The following is a 27520-nucleotide window of genomic DNA, read 5'->3' on the forward strand; positions in this document are numbered from 1 at the left end:
ATCCCAGCCTCCAGCCTCCTGAGTAGCTGGAACAACAGGCACATGCCACCACACCTAGATAACTTAATTTTTTTTTTTTTTCCAGAGATGGGGTCTTACTTTGTTTCCCAAGCTGGTCTTAAACTCCTGGGCTCAAGTGATCTTCACACCTCGGCCTCCCAAAGTACTAGGATTACAGGCATGAGACATTGCACCCAGCCAACTCCAAATTTTTAGACAGAGCTCTATTCCTTTAACCAATTGCAAATTAAAGAGTCTGTGAATCCACCTATAAACTAAGCTTCTGTTTCAAGTTATCCCACCTTTATGGGGCAAACCAATGCGTACCTTCCATGCATTGATTTATGCCTTTCCCTGTAACTTCTGCCTCCCTAAAATACATAAAACCAAACTGTAATTCCAACTGCTGGGGCACACTTTCTCAGGACCTCTTGAGACTGTGTTCCCCAGGTCCTTGTCACTTGTGTTGGCTCAGAATAAACCTCTTTAAAACATTTTACAGGCTACTCTCTGCCTAGGGGACAGCACTGCTCTACAAGGATCAGTCATGGTGCTGTAACACTGCCTCTTCAGTAAAGCTGTTTTCTTCCACCTCTGGCTTGCCCTTGAATTCTTTCCTGGGCAAAGCCAGAAACCTACACTGGCTAAGCTCCACACTGGGGCTCCCCTGCTCTGCATCAGTTTCTCTAATCTCTTACTGTTCAGGAATCAGGTGGCCAGAGGTCACAAAATTTGTGACTTCCCCAGTTGCTCCTATAGATAACATCACTATTGTAGAACCTAAGATTGGTCAGGTAGCGAAGAGCTGACCCCATCCGGACTTGTGACTCATGACTTAATTGGTCCTGTGGCCTCCCTCCAAAGGGGGACTCTGCACGAGGATCGTTTTCTACACACCTATGATTGAATCCCCAACCAATCAGCAGCATCCATTCCCTTGTTCTCTGCCCACCAAACCATCATTGGAAAACCCTAACCTCTGAGCCTTCAGGAAGAGTGATTTGAGTGATAACTGCAGTCCTTCTGCTTGGCTGCTTTGCATTAATTAAATTCTTTTCTGTGAAAAATTTTATCTATATAAAATATTGAATATTATATATAATTATATAATATTAATATTAAATAATATTATAAAATATGTATTATATATTACAGAGTCTGGTTTTTCAGTTAACATAATCAAGAAACTGAAAAAAGACTACCTCTGCTGAAAAACAAACAAACAGACCAAAAACCATGGCAAAGAAACTTTCACAACAATGCCTACCCCTGCTACCCCAGACAAATAGATCGCACACAAAGAGCTTCCAAAATAACTTTTATTACTATATAAAAAGAAGTCAAGAAAAAATAGATGCATATTTTTCCTACAAAATTATAAAATATTCAGGATAGTTAATATTTTTCCATAAATGCACTAAGATAAAAAGATAGAAATCTTTTCCACTTAAGGTTTTCAAATACCTCGTAGGAATTAAAGAATAATAATTTTCTTTCTTCTACATTTTCCTGAAGACATAGCAGTTACAGTTTTCTGCTGGAGTTATCTAAAAAGGACATACCAAGATAAATTTTCTATCATATTGGATAAAATTAGCATAAAGCTTTACTTCTGTCTTTGTGCTTTTAGATTGGCAACTGTGGTCAATCAGTGCTGCACTGGAATTTCCAACTCAGCAGGGGAAAGAATCTAATTAAAAATGACACACATTCTGTATTTTGTCCTTTAGAACCCAGAAATCGCTTGTGAGTATCCCTTTAAAAGTGCAATTGCCTTCTTTGTCATTTATTTGTAGAGTCTGAGATGTTGTTTCCAAACAGCACAGCTTACATGAAACCATGCAAGTAAAGGGAAGAAAGTGCTTTAGAGGGCAGGTTCCATCTGACACAAGCAGCACAGGAAGCCGTACACTTTTGATGACATTAATTCAAAAAGTATATTCATTTGAGTTTCTCAATAAGCGCTTTGAGAGAAAAGGCTTTAATGTTGATTCAGATGAGTGTTAAAATAAAGCTTTCCTTTCTGAAATTAGATTATGGGGTAAACCAAGCCAGACTATCTCTGGAGATGACAGAAGTCATAATTATTTTGAGAAATTTCCATCACTGTTTTGGAATTGATACCTAAGGCTTTCTTCTCCCCTATTATTTGTGGGATTTTTAATGAGATATTTTTCTGGGGAGATGCTTAGGTAGGAAATATCAGCTTTTGAAAGATAAAGGTACAATTATCATTAGAATCAAAAGCCCATTAAAGAAGAGTCTCAAACAGAAAGGTTTTCTAGATATATTTCATATGCATTGTTTTCATGAAGATAGAAAGAAAAGAAATTCCTGTAACATCTGTAACATTATCCTCACATTAGCGCACATGAAAGATAAAATAAAGGGCTGAGATGAGGGGTGCTTAAATACTTTGCAACAGAGCTATCCTAGTGTCAAAGCCATCATTAACTTTTCACTGATAACCTGTTTCTTAGCCTATGTAAAAAGGAATGGCTGCCTCAATTCTGGCAGCTTAGTCACTATCTAATCCCTTCCTCCTAAAACCCTGGAATTTTGGTACCTCTATGTAATGGAACATCCAACTTATCAAATGATGTGTGACTATGCAACTACTCCTTCTATGGCACCAAGACTGTATCATGCTCTACCGATACTGAATTTAATTGTGCTACCACTTTGTGCCAAGCAGATGGCCGGGTACTGGGGATCCTTCTGGCTCTATTACCAATTTTGGAAATAGAATTTAGTAGAGAAGAAGAGAACAGTGTTGCAGCAAGGGGATCTTGAATGGTTTTTCATGAAGTTTAAGGGACATGGAGTGTGGCTTGTATTTAGTCTTTGGAAGTAATTACCAGTTACCTAAAAAGAAATCCACTAAGCACCAAAATGTTTAGTGTATTTGGTGTAGAGTTTCTACCCACATTAAAATGCTTCAGTTTAAAATTGAAGGGAAGGCAAAAAAATCAACCAAAAAATGAAAAGTATCATTTCAGCATAAGCACTACTCTAGGCTTTAATTTGTCAGCCCAGAGCCCACACAGAGATGATACTCCATGAATGAAAAACCACCTCCAAGTCTCAATTCACTACTGAGGATCCAAAGCTCAAAATATCCCCTAAAATTCCATAAAAATCAGGAAAGACCCTAGCTATTGCCCCAGGGAAGGGCAGACCATGAGACAGGTCTCTTTTAGCTCCAAACTGAAAGTTGTTCAGCAGCTAAAATCCTGAAGAAAAAAAATTGCAATTAATTAACTTGAAAGCCACAGATGTGCTTGTCCAAATCTTTGTGTTACCAAGACACAATTTTAAGATCAAACAAGTATCAAGGTAGGCCATGGCTTGTTGGCAGCGGCAGGGGCCCTATGGCCTATTTCCAGGTATGGGTGGCCCCTTTTCCTTGGTTATCTGGGGAATCTGCCTCAGCAGACAGCAAAAGGTAAAAAGCATCCCCTTAACTCCACCCTACTCCAGCAATTGAGGTTTATTCAGGGGTAGGTCAAAGTAGTACAAGACAAAAATAGCATAGTGAAATGGTTAGAATCCAGACTGAGGTGCCAGACTGCCTGCATTTGAGTCTCAGTCCCACCATGTATGAGCCGTGTGACCTTGGGGTGAGTTACTAGCCTCCCCAGACTTCAAATCTCTCACCTGTAAAATGGGAATGGTAACAATACCTACTTCATCCTGTCTGTCTAGGGACTGAATGAGTTAATATTTGTAAAGTGCTTAGAGGAGTGTTTGGAGCATAGTAAGTGCCGTGTGAGTACTTTCAAAAATAAAAATAAGAACTTGGGAAAAAGTGCTCTTTGAGATTTGTAGGGCAGTGTATGCTACTTAAGTGCTGAAGCATATTTTCATTCTAAGAGGTTTAGCATCTGGATCATAAAGTACACCAACCCTAGGGAAGTCTTGGGGCTAAGCTCAGTTTTGGAAATTCTTCCAAGTCTGACCAGAGAAGATCTCTTCAACCACCTGCTCTAATCTATCAATACCCTAACATAAACCCTAGTCTCCAGGAACAATTTGAGCCCAAACCAGCTGGGGAGGGAGCAGAAGGCAGGCATGGGGAGAAAGGAACCAGGTGCTTTCCTAAATTTTTTTTATATACTCCCATCATGGTATCTGTGTAGCGTCATGATCTAAACCCTGTCCCAGATATTCATGATCTGATTTTAAACCTTTGGGACTGCTTTCCTTGAGTTGTGAAATCATTGGCTCCCAGAATTAACAGGAAATGACTGCATGACAACAGGCCAGGGAGGCTGCCAGTTTATCCAGTTACCCACTAGTAGACACATATTGAGCATCTATTCTGCACAAGGCACGGTGCTAATGCTGTGGTCCTCGACAAGATAAAGGTAATGTAACCACAATTTGTATCTGCTATTATTTATATTAATCACATCCTTTCCAGTTCAGGTCAGTTCACAGGCCTCAATCAATACAAATTATTTCAAGAAATCATCCTTTGTGATTAAAGTAAATATTGATACTACATAGCCCAATAATCATATGGCTAATAGGAGAAGCTAAACTGTAGAGCTAGTTTTGAAACGTGAAATTACATGGCTCTATCTCTACAGCATTTTACATGGTAGATCTCTGCCCAGCCTCATCCAGGGCTAAGTTTCTTTTCCTTGCTGCTACTTCATTGTTTAACTCTGAATCTGATTTGTCCATGTTGTTGCCAGAGTAGGCTGGCATGGAACCTCTTGCTCCCTGTTCAGTGCCTCCATCTGGCTGAAGAATGGTAGAATTGGCTCCTTAGGACGTTTCCATTGCGGTCTGGTGACTATCCAAAAAATGAGGGCCCCGAACACCAGGATCAGAAGGCCAAGCGTATTTACGAAAACACCTTCTGGTGGGAAGGTACTGTATGCAGGATTTCTCCTATGAAATAAGAGATGTATCCAATTACAAACAGGATGATACAGCAACATGCAAAACAGTCTTGAATTTATCTGCTCAAATGCACACTAGTACAGTTTCAGTGTAAACTCTCAAAGCTTGCTATTAAAGAGAAATATAAATTATGCTACAATTCACTCAGGAATATATAATGAAATTGTTTTAAAAATAATAAATACGAGGCCGGGCGCAGTGGCTCAAGCCTGTAATCCCAGCACTTTGGGAGGCCGAGACGGGTGGATCACGAGGTCAGGAGATCGAGACCATCCTGGCTAACACGGTGAAACCCCGTCTCTACTAAAAAAAAAATGCAAAAAACTAGCCGGGCGAGGTGGCGGGCGCCTGTAGTCTCAGCTACTCGGGAGGCTGAGGCAGGAGAATGGCGTAAACCCGGGAGGCGGAGCTTGCAGTGAGCCGAGATCCGGCCACTGCACTCCAGCCTGGGCAACAGAGCGAGACTCCATCTCAAAAAAAAAAAAAATTAATAATAATAATAAATACGAAAATAACATAGCATCTGTAACACTTGTTTTGAGGCAGGTAGGGTCTGGAGGTGGCAACCTCGAGTCAATTCACACGGACTTCCTAGAACTAAACCAAAAGGAAAACCCCAACTTTCCACATCTAAGCAGCAAAACGACTGGATGCTACTCCCTTTGCAAACCCCGCTTTTCTGCATGGCAGATGGAAAATTGAAAGTATCTCTGATTGGTTGCTTTCTACAAACAATCAGACGTTTGCCTAGGAATGTAACTTTGTAACTTCACTTCAGCCTCTAACTGGTTGCTTTCTGCAACCAATGAAACTCACTGCGGGCTACCACTTCATTTACATGGGGTGAACACCAAGTGGCCAATGGGAAACCTCTAGGGGCTATTTGGACCCAAGAAGATTCTGTATCAGGGCCCTTGAGTGGCTGCTCAGGCCACTCACACCCTATGGAGTGTACTTTCATTTTCAGTAACTCTCTGCTTTTGTTGCTTCATTCTTTACTTGCTTTGTTTGTGTGTTTTGTCCTCTTCTTTGTTCAAAACGCCAAAAACCTGGACACCCTCCACCAGTATCACTTAAAATTTTAAAAAAGGATAAAACAAAAATGTATGTACACTATAATTACAATTAATATAAAAACATGCATATCAACAAGATTGAAAGGGAATGTATAATTTCAATAGTTGTTTTGTAAGAGTAGTACAATTTGTCAGACTTTTTGGTCCTTCTAAACTTTTAGTAATATCATATTGCCTATATGATATAACAGATTCTTTAAAATATTTTTTTAATTTTAATATCTAAAAAATTTTGTTATATTTACATTACATTTTCCCAGTGAACAAGTCTTTAACATTTTATGGCTTAAGTATTACAATTAAGAAGACTATGCAACTTACAGGGAAAAAATTAGTTTCTCTGTCACTCCCATAAGTGCTGTTGCAATCACTGTTCCAAAGATGACAAGTCCGGAATAAACATGTATGGGCATGAGAAATGCTCGGAGAGAAAGCGGAGCCCATGGAAGCAGAAAGACTAAAAAACCTGAAAGAAGCTAAATACCAAAAAGTGCAAAGGTTATCATTTAATTTTAAGTTTTAAACTAATTTTAAATTATTATTTAAAAAGCAACATGTGTAATATGAGAAAACCGTTCATATAGAACCAAAGGGTAGAAAGTGAAGTTTCCTCACTCCAGTTCCACTACCAAATGTAACCCCTTTTATCACCTTCTCATGGATCCTTCCAGAAAATTTACTATCCCTATACATATTGTTCCGCATCTTGCTTTTTTCCCTTAACAGCATGTCTTGGAAATCTTTTTCATATCTATACATTTATCTAATTTATTCCTTTTAATGGCTAATATCCTAAGGCTATAACAATTTATTTATACAGTTCTCTGTATGGATGTTTCTGTTTGGTTTTTGCTATGTTTAATTCGACTATAGTGACCTTTCTGGTACTTACTGGTTTGTTTTTACTAATCTCCTAAGGTTGCTAAATAGGAAGGGAAGGAACAGATTTTTTAAATCACTAAAACCAAGTACATTAGGACACAGAATTTAGTGAGTTCAACCTAAAAAGCTATGTGGAAAGAAGTTGACCTTTGTTTTATGAGAAAGAAATGAATTCTGCAGAAAAGTTTTCTTCATTTCCTTGATAATTAAATCGCTAGTGGGATACATCTTTGCAGAGAAGACAGCAAGTTTCCTATATAAACTGAAGTCTGTTATGTTTTCATGGTTTTGTCACCCCACACCTTTGCCCATCAAGTATCCTCTCTTCAACAAGATAAAGATGACTTAGTGGCTACTGAATTACTGAGTTTAAAGGAACTTTTTTTTTCAGATGCCTATTTAGGATCTACCATCCTAGTAAAACAATTATGAAAAGAGAGGAGAGCGGGGAGAAAGCACTAACATCACTGTTCAGTCAACTTTCTTGATTGAGATCCAAGGACTAATGGGGAGATACTAGAAGAAGAGGGGCAGGGGGAGGAGTCCAATGCACTAATTCACACTGAGAATCAGCTCATGTGTAATACAAAATAGTAATAAATGGAAACTAATAACAAAACAATTTGTATGATTTGTCACTTTAACAGACTGCAGAGGAAAAATCATATAATCATCAGAACAGATGGTGAAAAACATTGGTAGGGTTCAACAGTCATGTATGAGATGAGATGTTTTAACAAACTAGGAATAGAAGATAATTATTTTAATTGGATTATATTAGGACAGAACATGGTATAGGAACTAACAGGCTCCATTTTCAAGAGCTTAACATATAAAAGTATATTTCTTGCTCACACACAGTCTGCTTATGCTCTATAGGCATTTCAGATTAGCTCTCTTCCAAGACATGACTCGGATGTAGAAGGGATTTGTCTTATATCCCTTATTACCTATTCCTATTCAGCATTTTTCTGAAAGTCTCAGCTAGTAAATTAGGCAAGAAAAAGAAATATGATGATAGAAAAAGAAACAAAACTTATTAATCACATAAGATTATAAAACAATCCCAAAGAATCTTGAGATTAATTACTAACATAAGTCTATCAAGTTTGCTAGGTATAAATTTATACTTGAGATCAGTTGCACTTTTTGTAAAGAGGCAACAGGTGAATTAATTTTTAATGATACCATTTTTAATAGCAAGGAGCTAGCAATAAGTTGGAGACAACAACTCTACAAAGAAAATATAAAGCTTTGCAATATTTTGGAGAAGGCTAAAAAAAACCAGGCTCATGATAATTAGTTGGATGACTTGTATTATACAGATGTCAGTTCTCAAATTCATCTACAGATTAAGTAAAATCCTAATAGATTTTTTGGTGGAATTTGATGCATTGATTCTAAAATTTACATAGATCAAAGGGCCAAGAATAGCCAAGATTAACTTTTGTTTTCTGAAGTATATCCTAATACAATAGATTCTGTAATTTACATTAAAAAAGTAATAAATGCATTTGATAGGTTGGTTTGCATATTTTATTATTTAGTTAATACCCAAAATGCCTAAATATATTAGAAATGGTTCAGAGGGTTCCCTGTTGGTGGTTCAGAATATTCCTAAATCTTCAGTGAACTTCAGTGATTCTATTAGTATCAAAGAGCAAGCTTCCTGATGTCCATGTTGTGCTTTCTATATGAAAATGGGGTCCGAGTGCGGTGCCTCATGCCTGTAATCCCAGCACTTTGGGAGACCAAGGTGGGAAGATCATTTGAGTCCAGGAGTTCAAGACTAGCCCAGGTAACATGGCAAAACCCCGTCTCTACAAAAAATTAGCTGGGCATGGTGGTGCATGCCTGTGGTCCCAGCTACTGTGGAGGCTGAGGCAGGAGGATTGCTTGAGTCTTGGAGATGGAGGTTGCAGTGAGCTGAGATTGTGCCACTGCACTCCAGCCTGGGTGACAGAGATAGACCCTGTCTAAGAAAGAAAAAAGAAAAGAAAGGAAAAGAAAATGGGGCTCAGGGATTTAGCACAAATGTATCTCCATAAGTCATCATATCTTTTCTGTGGCTTACCCACAGAAACATACATTTCGCATTCCTGCTCTCCTATTTTCATTCCTAAGATTCTTTCTGTTTTCTCTCTTTTCCTGGTGTATTTTGCTGTTCCCTTATAGTTAACTATATTCCCTTATAGTATAAGTGAATAGCTTATGTATTTTAAGTTTTCTTTCCAAAAAATGTAATAAAAGCATTTAAGCCTATATTCCTCTGGGAACCATTTTAATTAACTCCAGAGATTTTTATTTATTTTTTTTTTTTGAGATCAGGGTCTGGCTCTGTTGTCCAGGCAGGAGTGGCATAATTTCAGCTTACTGTAACCTCTGCCTCCTGGTCTCAAGGGATCTGTGCACCTCATCATCCCAAGTAGCCAGGACAACAGGCGTGCACCACCCTGCCCAGCTAATTTTTGTGTTTTTGTTTTAGAGATGGGGTTCCGCCATGTTGCCCAAGCTGATCTCAAACTCCTGGACTCAAGCGATCCACTAGTCTCAGCTTTTCAAAGTGCTAGGATCACAGGAGTGAGCAGTGCACTATGCCCAGCCAAGACCCAGATTTTTAAATAGGTATTCTCTTTATTGCTAATTGTTAGATCGAGCTCTCTCTCTCTCTCTCTCTCTCTCTCTCTCTCTCTCTCTCTCTCTCTCTCTCTCTCTCTCTTTCTCTTTCTTTCTTTTATTTGTAGAGACAGAGTCTCCCTATGTTGCCAAGTCTGGTCTTGAACTTCTGAGTTCAAATGATCTTCCCACCTCGGCCTTCGAAAATGCTCGAATTATAGGCATGAGCCAGTGTGCCCAGCCTGATATTTCTTGATTTTACATATTAAGATATAGAGCAGAGTATAAGTTGGTTTTTAGAGAATCCAGATTAAAAGTCATATCCAGTATAGGAAATCTTGCTTTCTTATTATTTTATTCTGCGAATTCTGCAATTCTGGTGCCTCCTTAGGGGAAAACAGTTATAATAGAAACAAATGTAAAGAATGTTTAGAAAACACTTGCAGTCGCCAGGCGTGGTGGCTCACACCTATAATCCTAGCATTTTGGGAGGCCGAGGCTTGCGGATCAACTGAGGTCAGGAGTTCAAGACTAGCCTGGCCAACATGGTGAAACCCTGTCTCTACTAAAATACAAAAATTAGCCAGGCATGATGGTGGGTGCCTGTAATCCCAGCTACTCGGGAGGCTGAAACAGGAGAATCACTTGAACCCTGGAGACACTGACTGCAGTGAGCCGAGATCGAGGCATTGCACTCTAGCCTGGGCGGCTAAGCGAGACTCTGTCTCAAAAAAAAAAAAAAAAAAATTACAGTCTCTGAATTGTTTTTATAACTTGCTTGTAAATACACTGAAATACTGACCTGTAACAAATACCATATGACAGCTATCAGTCCAACCCAGCTGTGCAGACTGTACATATTGGGTATATTGTTAACATTGTGGTTCTCAAACACGGCCACCAGAGCGATAATTACAAGAATGGCAGCAACTGCATTTAACCCTGCATGGATGGATTTCATCAGGAACTTGCTGCATTTCCAGGTCCATGGCAGTCTGTAGACGATGATTGCTAGGGAGAGACGAAAGGACACAGAATGTGTTTTGTTTTGTTTTTTAATCAACACAAAACGAACAGTTTGATACACTGGACACTCCCTTTTTGAAACCTTTTTCCCTTGGCTTCTGCTTCTCCCCTCTTCCCCATGTTACCCCTGCCTCTCAGTAGATCCTTCTAGGGGATGGTGGAGGGGCTCCTTTTCTGGCATTTTCTTTACCCGCAACTTGTGAATGAACCTTGGTGCCTCTCAGGCTCGGTCCTAGGGCTTTTTCTCCCTCTGCACTCCCTCTGTCGGTGATCTCATTCACTCTTTCACTGAAATGCTGTCTCATGGCAGGGACTCCAAAATTTATATCTCCAGCCCAGAACTGTCTTCTAAGCTCCAGACCTGCATAATCCAGTGTCTTCTTGGTATTTCCATATGGTGTTTGCTTCCCAGACATCGCAAACTTATCACATCCAAAACCAAATTCCTAATATTAACAATCTGATTTATGCCTGTTGTCTCCTTTCTTCTTAAAAATGTCTTAGTTTGGCTGGGTCTAGTGGCTCATGCCTGTAATCCCAGCACTTTGAGAGGCTGAGGCAGGGGTATCACTTGAGGTCAGGAGTTCAAGACCAGTCTGGCTAACATGGTGAAACCCTGTCTCTACTAAAAATACAAAAATTAGCCAGGCATGGGGTGGCATGCACCTGTAATCCCAGCTATTCTGGAGGCTGAGGTATGAGAATCACTTGAACTCGGGTGGCGGAGATTGCAGTGAGCCGAGATTGCACCACTGCACTCCAGCCTGGGCAACAGAGCAAGACAAAAAAAAAAAAAAAAAAAAAGTCTTAGTTTGATAAGAAAAAGAAAGGAACAGAAAAACATGCAAATTTAAACCATGCAATAGAGAAATACAAATTTAAACCAAATGAGAATACCTCTACCACATATCTGAATGGCTAAACCTGGAAAACACTGAATATCTAAATGAATATACAGCCGTCAGAACTCTAATGCTCTGCCGATGAGAGCTTTAATGAGAACAAACTTTGGAAAACTGGCAGTATCTACTTAAGGTAAAGTTATGCATACCTTATTGTCCAGCAATTTCACTCTCAGGTTTATGCCAAAAATAAATATGTATATATGTTCATCAAAAGATACTAGAATATTATTAGCAATACTATTTAGAGTAACCAAAACCTGGAAACTCCCCCAAATACCCATCGTCAATAGAAGGAATAAATAAATTTACACCATGGAAAGAAATTATCTACAACTAGAACTATACCCAGTAATATGGATCAACCTATAATGTCAATCTCAAGAAGTCAGATATTAACAAGTATACAGTGTAATTCAATTTATATGAAGTATAGAAACCAGCAAACCTCATCTCTGCATTGGAAAAGTCAGAATAGTAGTTGCCTTAAGCGTACAGCAACTACAATGGAACACCCAAGGGGTTTTGAAGACTCTACTAACATTCTGTTTCTCAGTCTAGGTGCTGGTTTCACAGATGTCATAGAAGATTCATCATTCTGCATGTAGAACAAACTCCAATTAAGTTTTTTATGGCCGGGTGCAGTGGCTCACGCCTGTAATCCCAACACTTTGGGAGGCCGAGGTGGGCAGATCATTTGAGGTCAGAAGTTCAAGACCAGCCTGACCAACATGATGAAACCCTGTCTCTACTAAAAATACAAAAAAATTAGCCAGGTGCGGTGGTGCATACCTGTAATCTCAGCTACTTGGGAGGCTGAGGCAGGAGAATCACTTGAACCCAGGAGGCAGAGGTTGCAGTGAACTGAGATCATGCCACTGCATTCCAGCCTGGGTGACAGAGCAAGACTCTATCTCAAAAAAAAAAAAATTTTTTTTTACAAAGTGCTTTCTTAAAGCATTCTGGTTTAAACAGTAAATTATATGGCCACCTTAACCAACATGCAGTTAATTTTTGTTCTGAAGATAAAATCCTGCCCCTATCCATCCCTCCAGTCTGTGTCAGGGAAAATTTAGATATGGAAATGTGTGGCAGATTGAAAAAGTTTATAGAATACTTCCTCAGAAGATGGATTCCACTATATCAGCAGGGTATCATGTATATTTCTTTTCTTTTCTTTCTCTGTCACCCAGGCTGGAATGTAGTGGTGCGATCACAGCTCGCTGCAGCCTTGACCTCCTGGGCCCAGGTGATCCTCCCACCTCAGTCTCCTGAGTAGCTGGGACTGCAGGCACACACCACCACACCCAGCTATTTTTTCTATTTTTAGTAGAGATGGGATTCCATCATGCTGCCCAGGCTGGTATTGAACTCCTGGGCTCAAGTGAACCACCCGCCTCAGCATCCCAAAGTGCTGGGATTACAGGCACGAGTTACAGTGCCTGGCCTCATGAACATTTCTTAATTCCAGAAAACAAAAAGGAGCCTCACTTCACCAAAGGCTTTTATAATTTTTATAATTTTAATATATAAAACTTCAGGCCAGGCGCTGTGGCTCACGCCTGTAATTTCAGCACTTTGGGAGGCCAAGGCGGGTGGATCGCCTGAGGTCAGGAGTTCGAGACCAGCCTGGCCAACATAGTGAAACCCAGTCTGTACTAAAAATACAGAAATTAGCCGGGCATGGTGGTGGGCACCTGTAATCCCAGCTACTTGGGAGGCTGAGGCAGGAGAATCGCTTGAACCTGGGAGGCGGAGGTTGCAGTGAGCCAAGACCGTGCCACTGCACTCCAGCCTGGGCAACAGAATGAGACTCTGTCTCAAAAAACAAACAAACAAATAAACAAAAACCCAGGAACTTCATAGGATTATAAAAATACGAGGGATTATCTATTCCTTTTTCAGGCAGAAACACATCTAAACCTACAAACACAGATGTGAATTCAGCCCCTTTAAAGCTTTCAGCACAAGATGTCATTTTTCCTATTCTTTGGTTCCATTCTAACACTTAACAGTTCTCACCATTAGGACAATATTTATTTTACTTAATCCCAACCCTGAAGGATTGCTACTTACTAAATTTAGTGTGTATATGGGTATCCTGTAAACGTTGATTGGTTATTCTTCCTTGAGAATGTGGAGACTTTTTGGATAATCATTTCTATATTCAAGGAATCTTTTCAAATGATTTAATGCAATACCTTAAAAAGTACACTTTTAAAGCAAGCTCAAGGCCCCTCTCACCCCTACTTCATCTTCTCTGAGGGCATTAATGTGTCTGGCTGTTTCTCTACTGTATCTCCCACAGCCTAAGGCAGCCCTGGACTCAAAGCATGTAGCTCCTCCATAAGTATTTTTTAAATCTCTGTATTTTTTCTTTTTGAGATGGAGTTTCGCTCTTGGTTGCCCAGGATGGAGTGCAATGGTGCAATCTCAGCTCGCTGCAACCTCCACCTCCCGGGTTCAAGAGATTCTCCTGCCTCAGCCTCCCAAGCAGCCGGGATTACATGCCCAGCTAATTTTAGTAGAGACGGGGTTTTGCCATGTTGACCACACTGATCTTGAACTCCTGACCTCAGGTGACCCGCCCACCTTGGCCTCCCAAAGTGCTGGGATTACAGATGTGAGCCACTGCACCCGGCCTAAAATTTTAACTTGACATATGATAATTGTACATATTTATGGGGTACATAGTAATGTTTCAAAACATACAATGTATAGTGATCAGATCAAGGTAATTAGCATATTTATCACCTCAAACTCATTTCTTTTTGTTGAAAACATTCAATATCCTCTCTTCTAGCTGCTTGAAAGCATATAGCATATTATTGTTTAGTCATCCTACAGTGTTATATAGAACACTAGAACTTATTTTTTAAACTATTTTGAGATTATCATAGATTCACAAGCAGTTGTAAGAAACAGTACAGAGAAATCTCATATACTCTTCACGCAGTTTTCTCTAACATCTTATATATAACTATGGTACCATAGCACAGCCAGGAAATTGACATTGATATAATCCTCTGACCTTATTCAGGTTTTTTTTTATTTACTTATTTTTTGTTTTTTTCTCTCCCTCCTCCTGCATCCCTTATTCAGATTTCACTAGGTTACTTGTGTGTATGTGTGACCCATAATTTTTGTTTAAATAAACAAGCGCAAAGCACTTTCTACAGACTCATCAAATCTAGAAACTAAACTGATGTCAATGTAAACACTGTGGCTTCCCCTCCTCATGCTTTTTCTCCTCTAAGCACACCGTACATAATTCTCTAGTTTTCTGGGAAAGCAAATGCCTCTTTACCCAATGACCTAGTGACCTTTCATCTACAAAGTGGAGCCTGCAATCTGTGTGTGATCAGACAACAGTAAAATAGAAATGTGCGATATATGAAGACCTAATAACACATCTCCCCTTTGCCTGGGTTGGGCTCATTTATTACACACACACACACACACACACACACACACACACACACACACAAAATTGAGTCCTTGCTAGGTAGTAGGTACCATCTAAGTGCTTCCCAGTTTCATTATAATTCTCACCTCAACTCTGTGAAGATAGAATTATTACTGTTGTACAGAGGAAGCTGAGGCAGAGAGGGTAAGCAGTTTATCCCTCCTCAATTCATGGTTTAAAATTAATGTTGTTTTTTTTGTTATCATCATCACCATCATATTATACAAACACCACCCTGGGTAAGGAGCCCTAGATGAGTGAATTTGAATATCTACATACAGAAAAAAAAAAAAAATACTCAGGGTTTCAACACTCGAAAAGCAAATTATGAACAATGAACCATAGTAGCATTTTCTCCCCAATCTGGATCATATTATATCAAAAATTCCCAAAACAAAAACTAATCTCTGATATTAAAAGTCAAGAGTAGGCTGGGCGCAGTAGCTCACACTTGTAATCCCAGCACTTTAGGAGGTTGAGGCAGGCAGATCATTTGAGGTCAGAAGTTCAAGACCAGCCTGGCCAACATAGTGAAACTCTGTCTCTGCTAAAAATACAGGCTGGGCGCAGTGGCTCATGCCTGTAATCTTAGCACTTTGGGAGGCCAATGTGCGTGGGTCACTTGAAGTCAGGAGTTTGAGACCAGCCTAGCCAATGTGGTGAAACCCCATCTCCACTAAAAACACAAAAATCAGCTGGGCATGGTGGTGCACATCTGTAATCCCAGCTACTTGGGGGGCTGAGGCAGGAGGATCGCTTGAACCAGGGAGGCGGAGGTTGCAGTGAGCAGAGATCATGCCACTGCACTCCAGCCTGGGTGACAGAACCAGGCTCTGTCTCAAAAAAACAAAAAATTAGCAGGGCATGGTAGCATGTGCCTGTAATCCCAGCTACTTGGGAGGCTGAGGCAGGAGAATCGCTTGAACCGGGAGGCAGAAGTTGAGGTGAGCTGAGATCGCACCATTGTACTCCACCCTGCCTGGCGACACAGCAAGACTCTGTCTCAAAAAAAAAAAAAAAAAAAAGAGGAACTATCATGATATCATGACTCAAAGGAGTTACAAGGGTTGCTGGGGGGTTTCTGATGTGCCTAGAATATTGCTTCTTGGTCTGGGTACCCAGAGGTGTTCATGTGATAAAAACACATCCCTTCTGATTTAGGTACTTTTGTGCGTGTATGTTGTTCTTCAGTAAAAAAAGTTTACTTTTTAAAAATGTTGGGGCCAGGCACAGTGGCTCACGCTTGTAATCCCAGCACTTTGGGAGGTCAAAGTGGGTAGACTGCTTGAGCCCAGGAGTTCAAGACCAGCTTGGGCAACATGGTGAAACCCCATCTCTACAAAAAAATACAAAAATAAGCCAAACCTGGTGGTGTGCGCCTATAGTCCCAGCTACTCAGCAGGCTGAGGCAGGAGGATTGCTTGAGCCCAGGAGGGGGAGGTTGTAGTGAGCTGAGATCAAGCCACTGCACTCCAGCCTGGGCAACAGAGCAAGCCTCTGTCTCAAAAATAAATAAATAAATAAAGCCAAAACTTCAAAGACAACTGTGTTCCCAGTAAAGACTTCTTACTCTTTCTAATACTATGAAGTATCACAGACAAATGTGTCAAATTGCTGTAAAACTGAACTTCACCCCCTTTGAGTGTCAAAACTTGATTTTTAAAAACCTTTTACATTTACGCAAACTGGCTGCACACTGGCTTTCCCTGTCCAGCAGTAGAATGAATAGAATACATTCAATCTTTTATTGATCATTTGGGGTCATCAAACACCAATTATTATCCTGTTACTCTAAGGGGAAGCCCTTAGGGGTTTCTGAAGCAGGAGAGGTGCTCACCTCTGATCCAAATGAGCCCAGACAATTATGGTTTGAGAGTCTCCCTGGGTCTCTTTAAGAGTTTTTCTATCTCGTTTTGTTTCTAGCTTGGGTTAGGGCACCTACTTACAACCTCTCTCCTCCATCACTTTGTCTCATCCTTGATTCCCACCGGCTCTAAGTTTTAGCTTATAAAATGTCTTATTTTTATTTATTCATTCATTTATTTTTAGACAGGGTCTCACTCTGTCGCCCAGGCTGGAGTGTAGTGGCGCGATCTTGGCTCACTGCAACTTCTGCCTCCCAGGCTCAAGTCATCCTCCCGCCTCAGCCTCCAGAGTAACTGGGACTACAGGTGTGTGTCACTATACCCAGCTAACAGCTTATAAAATTTTATGTTGCTGAAAAGCTTAACATCTGTTAAGTCTGGGTCGTGGGTACTTAGGGATCTATTATGTTTTTTCTTACGGTTGAAACAGCTCATTCCAGTTTTAAAGTTAAAACAATATTTTCATAAGCCTGAAAACCCACTAGCCAATTAGTCTTACCTACTCAATAGATGTCTTGCGGAGATTTGAGGAGCTCTCCCACAAGTGAGGCATGTGACCTCTAGCACATGGAGTTTTCACAGCATCTATCCTGGCTACATAGAGCTCTGCTGCAAAGCTCAACGTGCTTCAAAATGCTCTCTGGAGCATGAAGGATAAATGCAAAATGTTGCATTTGCATAAGCTGTTTACATTCTTTTTAAAATGTATAAGCAACTGAAATATGGTGGACTTTGGGAGAAAAGGGCAATCTTAACAAATCAAGCCATATTTCCTAAACAAGAATCTATTCTCGACAGTTATAAAAACTGCCTGGAGAGTGGAATTTAAATATTTCTTGCTTCTTTGACTTGGCACTTACCTAGACACCATTCCTGAGGTTCAGTGAGAAGGAAGAAAAAGGTCCCCTAAGCGCACAAGAAGGGGAAATGGTATAAAACAGCTACTTGTGACCAAAACAAGGGTTTGCTGTTAGAGGCTCTAGTTGGCATTCCATTTCTCCCAGGAAAGGAGGGGAAATACAAACATATATATATGAGAAATACACATTAAATCCTTGAAAAGAAAAGATATTGATGGTGGACCATGCTAACATGATAAACTTAAAAAGAAAGGGAGGGAGGGAGGAAGAAATTAATACCTGTGTATAATTATCTTAAGACAATGAAGAGAAAAATACAGTAACTTGAATTTGGGTTTAATTAGTAGAAAATGTCGGCTGGGTGCGGTGGCTCACACCTGTAACCCAGAACTTTGGGAGGCCAAGATGGGTGGATCACTTAAGGTGAGAATTTCAAGACCAGCCTGACTAAAGTGGTGAAACCCTGTCTCTACCAAAAAAATACAAAAATTAGCCAGGCATGGTGGCGTATGCCTATAGTCCCAGCTACTAGGGAGGCTGAGGTGGGAGAATTGCTTGAACCTGGGAGATGGAGGCTGCAGTGACCCACTACACTCCAGTCTGGGTAACAGAGCTGGAGTCTCTGTCAAAAAAATAAAAAATAAAAAAAGAAAGAAAGAAAAGAAAAGAAAATGTCTCAGCTCCTTGTTGCATAACCAAAACTCAGGAATATGTGAAAATATATACTCTCTAAAATGTATACATTTTAGATATTTAAAAATGTCTGTGGTTTGACACCAGATTTCCATCCATATACCATTACAAAACTATTTATATATATGACTTTGTCTTAGAGCAGGCAATGCAAATTTAGAATCTGTCAAAGTGTGTGTGGTAGGGGAAGAGTGCTTAGAGGGAGAGAAATGTCCTCAAACATGGAAAACATTTTGACTCTAGTTCTTCTGTGTTAAAATCTTGTGACTCATGAGGGTGGGAACATGCCTATCTTGTTCACTGTCACATCCCAGTATTTAGCATAGAGCTTGGCATATAGTAGGAATTCAGTAAGTATGTTTTTGTTTTTGTTTTCTGAGACAGAGTCTCTCTCTTTGTCACCCAGGCTGGAGTGCAGTGGCGGGATCTCGGCTCACTGCAACCTCCGATTCCTGGGTTCAAGCAATTCTCATGCCTCAGCCTCCAGGGTAGCTGGGATTACAGGCAAGCACTACCACGCCCGGCTAATTTTTGTATTTTTAGTAGAGATGGAGTATCACCATATTGGCCAGGTTCGTCTCGAACTCCTGACCTCAAGTGATCTGCCCACCTCAGATCCCACCTCCCAAAGTGCTGGGATTACAGGCGTGAGCCACCATGCCCAGACCAAATAATTCTAAATAAAGCACAGGAATAATTGCTAATAAAGCACCGTAGTTCATTCAGTATGCCCAGCAAATGAGCAAATCCTCTTTTACTTTTTTTTTAAATTTATTTTTAATTAAGAGAGTTGACAAATAAAAATTGTATATATTTGTGCTATACAACATAATGTTTCCATATATATATATATACACACACACACACAGACATCATGAAATGGTTAAATCAAGCTAATTAACATATCCATCACCTCACATATCTATTTTTTAGTCTTTTTTTTTTTTTGAGACAAGAGTCTCACTATGTCGCCCAAGCTGGAGTGCAGTGGCGTGATCTTGGCTCACTACAACCTCTGCTTCCTGGGCTCAAGATATTCTCCTGCCTCAGCCTCCCGAGTAGCTGGGATTACAGGGGCACACCACCATGCCCGGCTAATTTTTGTATTTTTTTGTAGAGACGGGGTTTTGCCGGCTACCATGCCAGGCCCATAAAATGCACAAATAAAAAGACTCAGAAAAATTGTACTGCTGATCCAAGTATTAGCTAATAGAAGACCAAATAGCCCTTTCAAATAAGTAAAAAGCATTCTGCACTTGGACCCACTTAACAACTTGAAGTGAATTCAAAAATAAAATAAGAGTAAGTTATTGAGTTTGAAGTACACTGGAATTTTACAACACTTACGAATTCTACTTAAACATGGTGTGCCCATTACACTTCCCTTCCCTCTTTGAATAAAGTATTATTTCTCTCTCCTTAGCAGAATGCTCAGAACAGGATTATCAGTCTCTATAACTCATTTCCCTCTGCACGCAAGAGCTTACCAGATTCTATCCTAAGGACCTTAAGTTTAAATGAAAAAGCAGAGAATCTGCTTTAAATAAACTTGAAAAGATTCCTGCAGTGGCTGTCAAAGAAAATCAGAGCTTTGAAAGATGTCTGTGCATTCAAACTGTCTCACAGCATGAAAGTCATGAAACCGAAAATCTCTGGAAAGTCAAAATGAAGGAAGTGATTCAGATGATTTGGAAGATATTTTTAGGCCTAGAAACATCTCTGAGTGAGGCCGGGCGCGGTGGCTCAAGCCTGTAATACCAGCACTTTGGGAGACCGAGACGGGCGGATCACTAGGTCAGGAGATCGAGACCATCCTGGCTAACACGGTGAAACCCCGTCTCTACTAAAAAAATACAAAAAACTAGCTGGGCGTGGTGGCGGGCGCCTGTAGTCCCAGCTACTCGGGAGGCTGAGGCATGTGAATGGCATAAACCCGGGAGGCGGAGCTTGCAGTGAGCTGAGATCCGGCCACTGCACTCCAGCCTGGGCGACAGAGCGAGACACCGTCTCAAAAAAAAAAAAAAAAAAAAAAAATCCCTGAGTGATTAAAATCCTCGCAAAGGCAGCTACATCGTACCAAATACATGTATAAAAAGAAAAAAATTCAATTAATTGAATACACATTTTAAAATATTCAGAAATTGTGTGTTTTCAGAAAGATCAGCTATATTTTCTTGTGCCTCATATCAATATTATGATGGATTAGAAAGAGTACTGGCTCTGGTACTACCTGGTTGTCTGACCCTGGCCAGACATTTGGTCTCTAAAATGAAGGTTAGAACGTAAGGTCCCAGCCAGCTCTAAATATTTAAGGATCAGTATAACCTATATCTCTAAACAAAACAACAAAAATCCTCATCATAATTTGAGCTGGGACGGCGAGGTGGTTCACAACTGTAATCCCAGCACTTTGGGAGGGGTGGAAGAGTCACTTGAGCCCGGGAGGTCAAGGCTGCAGTGAGTCATGATTTCGCCACTACACTCCAGCCTGGCTGACAGAGCAAGACCCTGTATGAAAACAAACAAGCAAAAAGAAAGAAACCATAACTCGTGTCCAACCAAATCAAATGGGAACAGCTTGCAGACTGAGTTGTATCTTACTTGTTTTACAGCGTCTGGCACACAGTAAGTATTTAATAAATATGTTAATTAAATGGATAGGATAATATATGAAGAAATTGAACAACAACAACAAAAACTTAGAAAAGTACAGCTGAAGTCTGTACAGACATTTCAAAGCTTGTTTTGACCTTTTAAGGAAGTTTCTATATAAAGAAAAAAGTTATAACAAAGATTTCTAGTCTAACCTTCTTTTGTTCTTTTTTTTCTTTTTCTTTTTTTATTTTTTTTTTGAGACAGGGTCTCGCTCTGTTTCCCAGGCTGGAGTGCAGTGGCATGGTCACAGCTCACTGCAGCCTCAACCTCCCAGGCTCAAGTGATCTTCCAGCCTCAGCCTCCCGAGTAGCTGGGACTTACCAATACACACCACCACGCCTGGCTAATTTTTGTATTTTTTTTTTGTAGAGATGGAGTTTCACCATGTTCCCCAGACTTGTCTGCCTACTTGGCTTCCCAAAGTCCTGGGATTACAGGCACGAGCCACCGTGCCTGGCCCTCTATCTTTCTTAGGAAGAATGTTCTACCTTTTAAGAGAAAAATTTAAAACCTCGCAAAGTCAAGACGGGTGGATCACCTTAAGTAGGGAGTTCAAGACCAGCCTAACCAACATGGAGAAACCCTGTCTCTACTAAAAATACAAAATTAGCTGGGCACGGTGGCGCATGCCTGTAATCCCAGCTACTCAGGAGGCTGAGGCAGGAGAATCACTTGAACCCGGGAGGCAGAGCGTGTGGTGAGCCCAAATCGCACCATTGTACTCCAGCCTGGGCAACAAGAGTGAAACTCCGTCTCAAAAGAAAAAAAGAAAGTGTCCCAAGGAGTGAGGGGTCAATTACTGTCAAATGCTGCCTTCCACTCAAACACTATGAGGACGAAGAATTGACCAATGCAATTAGCAACATGGAGGTCATTAGCTACCATGTTAAGCACAATTTTGGTGGAGCAGGAGGTGAAAACCTAATTGGAGAGGGCTCAAGAAAGAATAGGAAGAAAGGAACTAGAAACTGCAAGTATGGACAAAATTTCAAGAAGTTCTGTGGTAAGGGAAGCAGAGAATTGAGGCAGTAGCTGAGGGACATACAGGGTCAAGAGTGATTTTGTTTTGTTTTCGAAGATGATAGAAATTATAACATGTTGGAAATAAGCCAGTTGGGGGGAAACTTGATGCAGAAAAAGGAGAGAAAACTGGGATGAAGGGAAAAGGAGGCACAGATTGTACTTAAGCAGCAATATTCTCATCAGCTAGAGGCCTTAGAATAAAGATGCATCTGCAGTGCAATAGATGTCCGTTCTTCCTGGAGGTTGATAAGCCAGTGCTTTTAAACTGGCTAAACAGGAGAATCACTAGGGAAAGGCGAGGGTGTATTTACTTTAGACACTATTATTATAGTCACAAATAAGTAGCTGTAAATTGCATTTTGTTACTAACAATTCAATGATGATACAGAAATAATCATTCATTCAACAACCACTTACTCGTCTACCATGTGCCGGTTCTCAGTGTTATTCTAGGTGCTGGGGATATAGAACTGAGCACCACAGTCGTATCTAAAACATTTTTATTGGTTGCATTATTTTAAAATCTATGTGTATTTGTTTACAACAAAAAATATGTTGGGGATATTTTTTGTGGTTTTGGTCACAAAATTTCTTTAAATCATCTCTTTATGCTTTGTAAAAACCCTTGTATCGCTAAGATTGACAGGTTTTATTATCAATGGTATCCCTGAAGCTTATTTTAGAGTAGGTATTTGGGGCACTTTCTGCATTTTCTTATTTGCTGGATTTTACCCCAAGAGCTTTTCAAGTCTATTTAAGTAATCATGGAATTTGGTCACTTTTAGATAAATTAATAGGATATCCCAACTGCTTTTTAAGAACTGCTCTTAATTTCTGTTAGTCTTTTAAATGTTACTTAAAGGTAGTTATATTCTCTCACAAAATCAACTTGAGATCATTAAGCTATTTAATTTCTGTCCCTTCAGTTTATACAATAAAAGGAGTTCTACACAGGAAAGGAAGGAGTATAGAATTGCCAAGACTTCTTTTCACTAAACTTAGACACCTGAATTTTCTACCTTTCACTAAAGAACACATTCCACCTTGCTGAACCTTTAAAAGGTCAACAGCCACTTTGAGAGCGTTTATTTGTTTCAGTCTTTTCTGTGGCCTCCTTTTCAAGGTTCATTTCTCTGATTTCCTAGTAGTATACTTATTTCATGGGAAACATTTCTTTCAGAGAAGCACAAAGCCTCTTCTAAACTCTTCCTCATTCATGTCAGAGACTGTTAGCTAGATTTCCCACTAGTTTAAAATTTTATTTTAGTTTTAGATTTCCCATGATCTGCTATACTTTAATTTAGAATATATACATTTTCCAAAATATACTTGGAGTGTGGGAGGTGGGGAGAGAGAAGGGGAAAGGAAGGGAGAGCGAGAGAGGGACACGGAGGAGAAAATGGGACAAGGAGAGAGAGGGTTAGCGAGAAAGGGAAAGAGGAATAAAGGAGGAGAGGGATATTTGTTTTGTAACTTCTATGTTAACTTTGCTTCTTTGGAGCTTTTTTTTTTTTTTTTTTTTGAGGCAGAGTCTTACTCTATTGCCCAGGCTTGAGTGCAGTGGCACAATCTTGGCTCACTGCAACCTCCGCCTCCCAGGTTCAAGCAATTCTCCTGCCTCAGACTCCCGAGTAGCTGGGATTACAGGTGCGTGCCGCCACACCCAGCTAATTTTTGTATTTTTAGTAGAGACAGGGTTTCACTATGTTGGCCAGGCTGGTCTCAAACTCCTGACCTCAGGTGATCCACTCACCTCGGCCTCCCAAAGTGCTGGGATTACAGGCGTGAGCCACCATGCCCGGCCAGAGGTTTTTTTATTTTTTTGAGATGGGAGTTTCGCTCTTGTTGCCCAGGCTGGAGTGCAATGGTGAGATCTCTGCTCATCGCAACCTCCGCCTCCCGAGTTCAAGCGATTCTCCTGCCTCAGCCTCACAAGTAGCTGGACTGCGCCGGCCCAGAGCTTACTTCTTAAAGGTGTTTCAAAGGACTCATACTTGTTCTTAATTTCAAATATTGTTTACTATTTGTACATTGCATTTCTAAAGCATTTTATACTTAGAGTAATAACTGTACTTTAGCTTTCCTTTCCTCATCTCCAAATATTTGTGTATTACAGAAGAGAAGAACTCCATTATATCGTGTTATTTGTTAGAGATCTCATAGCCTAAATCTCATAGCCTAAAATTTTCCTCCTTGCAGCAATTACACACAGTAAAAAAGTCTGCTGTAACATGGCAAGTCTGTAATGTGTGGGTCCCTCACAGCCTATAAAGTTTATTTATTACTCCCCCTCCTTCCCCTGGAGCCTTCCTAATACTTAGGGTGAGGAATGTGGGTGGGTGGGCCAAGATATGGAAGAACTGGGAAGAACTATGCATGTGCCTATATTTATGAAAACATTTATGCTCATGTCAATTAAATGCATTATATGATTAAAGTGATTTGCACATCCAGGATCCAAACAGGAAACAGGATGAGTAATGACGGGACAAACTCTGGACCACTGATACAAATACAGTAATTGAACCCAAAGAAAACAAGATCGGCCAGGTGCGGTGGCTCACGCCTGTAATCTCAGCAGTTTGGGGGGCCAAGACAGGTGGATCACTTGAGGTCAGGAATTCGAGACCAGCCTGGCCAACATGGTGAAATGCTGTCTCTACTAAAAATATAAAAATTAGCTGGGCGTGGTGGTACACACCTGTAATCCCAGCTACTCGGGAGACTGGGGCAGGAGAATTGCTTGAACCTGGGAGGCGGAGGTTGCAGTGAGCCAAGATCACACCACTGCACTCCAGCCTGGGCGACACAGCAAGACTCCATCTCAAAAGAAAAAAAAAAAAAAGAAAGAAAGAAAAAAAGAAACAAGATTTTCATAAGAGCAGCAGATGAAAATTGCCAAAATTTACACATTTTTGTCCAAGAGTAAGTATGAACAGATTAAGAGAAGCACAAAGTTTAGAGAAATTAAAAAACCTTTTAGGAAAACTGTATATTGGACTCTAACATGAATGAAGAGTTTCAAAACATATTTTAGATGAAGGTTTTCACTGTCTAAAAAGATTTGGCAGAAAATAAGCATACTGCCATAAAAGCAGAGAATCAAACTTTGACGATAAGGTCACTGAAAAGACTTAAAACAACGTTCATGGATAAGTTACATAACTCTTCTCTGTCTCAGTTTACTCTTACATACATGTGACATAATGCACTTAGTGGACATACAGCATGCAATACACTGTTAGCCATTCTGACGTCTTCTCCTCTATGGCAAGTCAGGCAACGAATAATAACACTTGTTCCCTTACCCTCAATTATGAGAAGATATTCCAAGACCTCCAGAAAGTTTTTTGGTATTAGAAGCTGCTCTGAAGAGTTGGGTAGAAGAGGAGACTGGTTCTACTCTTTGAGCAAACAAGGTGTAGACAGCTCTGGGCCAAACTTAAGGGTTCCAACCATGAAGGAAAAAGTGCTTCTGACAGTTACTTTGGAACCTGAGTATGTTTTTCTCTTATAAGCGTAGTGGCAAAATAACTGAGAGTTACGCAACGAAATGCCTTAGGTGCCCAGTGGTGCTCACACCCTGATGCCGATCTCACACCAGGGAAGCCTTTGAATGCTGTGGGTTAGTAACACCTTCCACTACATTCCAGAGTGGGAGAACGCTGGCCACACTTGCGAAAGCTGCAGTACAAGTTTAAAACAATCAACAAAAACCAAAACCAAAATCACTTTTCTTTAGGAATGAGGGCAGCACTATTTTGCACACTCGTTTGTGGGGAGTTAAATATTTGGTGAAGAAAAGGCAGCCTGCCCGGAGGCAAAGCTAGAGATTTCGGCCAGTGGGCGTATCTTTCCAAACCCGTGCTACTCCTCTCGATTATTTTCTGCGACATAACTCCAGTCCATCCCTTGCTGCCTTTCTCTAACTACTTTCTCAAGGCCATGCCTTTTGGGAAGTGGTTACAAATAAACTATGTTTGCGCCACAGGCTAAAGGTTCCTCCAGCTACACGGCAAACCGAAGGAAGCTGTCAGGACATTGTGAGAGGCACTACACAATGACAACAAACACTGCCAGCGACTGCTGAGCCCCACCCCCACGCCAGCCTCAGCCCAGAGAATGCAGGCCCGGGGCTGGCTCGCCGCGGGCCAAACACGGACGCAGCTCGCGCCGCGGGCAGCCGGAGCAGAGGCATCCCTCGGTGCAAGGCAACCGCGGGCCTCTCCGGGTATCTCCCACCCAGAGTGCTGGGCCAGTGCCCAATAGGAAGCCCCGCGGGGGAACTTTCGCCCTCGGCTGCCACATAAACAAGTCGGGCTCAAGACTGTCCAATGACTGGGCAGGGCGGCGAAACATTCTTTGGAGTCCTGGCAGCTTCCCGGACTCGACTGAGCTTAACGCTCTAGAGGAGAGGAACCTAGGGCGGATGCTTCACTCGCCCCCCTTGGCCAGCCCCTTCACCCAGGGCCGAGGATGTTACAAATAGGGGCCAATTCTCGCCCCGGCAATCTTTTCCCGGGGCCTTGCCCTCCTCATCTGCAGGCTGGAAGCAAGTTCAGCAACAGGCTGGGGCGAAAGTGTTTCCGCGCCCCCGACTGCGCAGGCTCGGTCCACAGGGGCGACTTTCCGGGGCCAGCGGGCTGCAGCGGCCCAACTGCGCGGCGCTCCGGCATCGCGCCCGGGCTCAAGTTTGTGGGTCTTGGAGGCGCCTCCAATGCGTCCCAGCCACTCGCCGCAAAGAGTTAACCAAGTGGGGCTGGCCCCGCTCCGCCGCCCCCAGCAGCGCGTCTCCACCGCGTACTCCCGGCCCCGCGCTCGCTGCTATCCGCCCGAACCGCAGCTGCGTCTCGCCCCCAGAGCCGGCCAGCCTCCCTCCCGCGCCGCCCTCCCACCCTGCCAGCTTGGCTTCCCGCGCGCTCCTCACCGCACTTCTCTGGGCCCCGCGATACTCCAATATTTCCTCAGCTGGGAGGCGCTTCACGGAGGACCCTCTGCCCCCCGTCGCTTTCCCCGCTTTCCTCCCCGCACCCCCCAGGAGGTGCCAGTACCGATGCCCTGGATGAAGACGAAGCCGGTGACCACGAGCACCGGGTGCCAGTTAAACTCGAGTGCGCTGCCGTCCCAGCCAAGCCCCTCTCGGTAGTGGAGGACCCAGACGAGGGTGAAGATCACCGACAGGAAGCCGACGAGCAGTGCCGACCCCAGCAGCGCCAGGAAGCGCCAGTAGCCCTCCATGGCCATCAGCGCCCCATACTCCGTACCGCGGGGGCCACAGTAACTTGGAGAGGCGGCGGCAGCCTCTGGGTAGTGGCCGAGCGGCGGGACCGGGGCGTCGACTTGTTGGGGCTGTCTCCGCCTGCGGGGAGGGACCTTCTGGGCTGCTGGCCCGGAATGTGGGGCCCCTTGGGGGTGGGGAGCTAGCCCCAACTCAGAAACGGGCCCCACCCCTGGGATCACGCGGCCGCCGAGGGCGCTCACTGCCTGGTGGCTTCACCCTCGCCCAGCATCCAAGCTCGCAGAGGGCTTCAGTAACAGCCCTAGT

General features: G+C 41.9%; 1 protein-coding gene across 1 annotated transcript; it reads right to left on the minus strand.

Annotated features, from left to right (window-relative positions):
• Positions 1–1301: 1301 nt before the first annotated feature.
• On the minus strand, positions 1302–27520 carry LOC104673524 (cytochrome b reductase 1). The gene is given in 5 exon segments (XM_010377603.2): positions 1302–4766; positions 4769–4899; positions 6309–6463; positions 10288–10496; positions 27027–27520. Coding segments are annotated over 5 exon segments (858 nt in total). The 5' UTR covers positions 27220–27520; the 3' UTR covers positions 1302–4596.

Source organism: Rhinopithecus roxellana, chromosome 14 (genome assembly GCF_007565055.1).
Source record: "Rhinopithecus roxellana isolate Shanxi Qingling chromosome 14, ASM756505v1, whole genome shotgun sequence".
Classification (NCBI taxonomy): Eukaryota; Metazoa; Chordata; class Mammalia; order Primates; family Cercopithecidae; genus Rhinopithecus; species Rhinopithecus roxellana.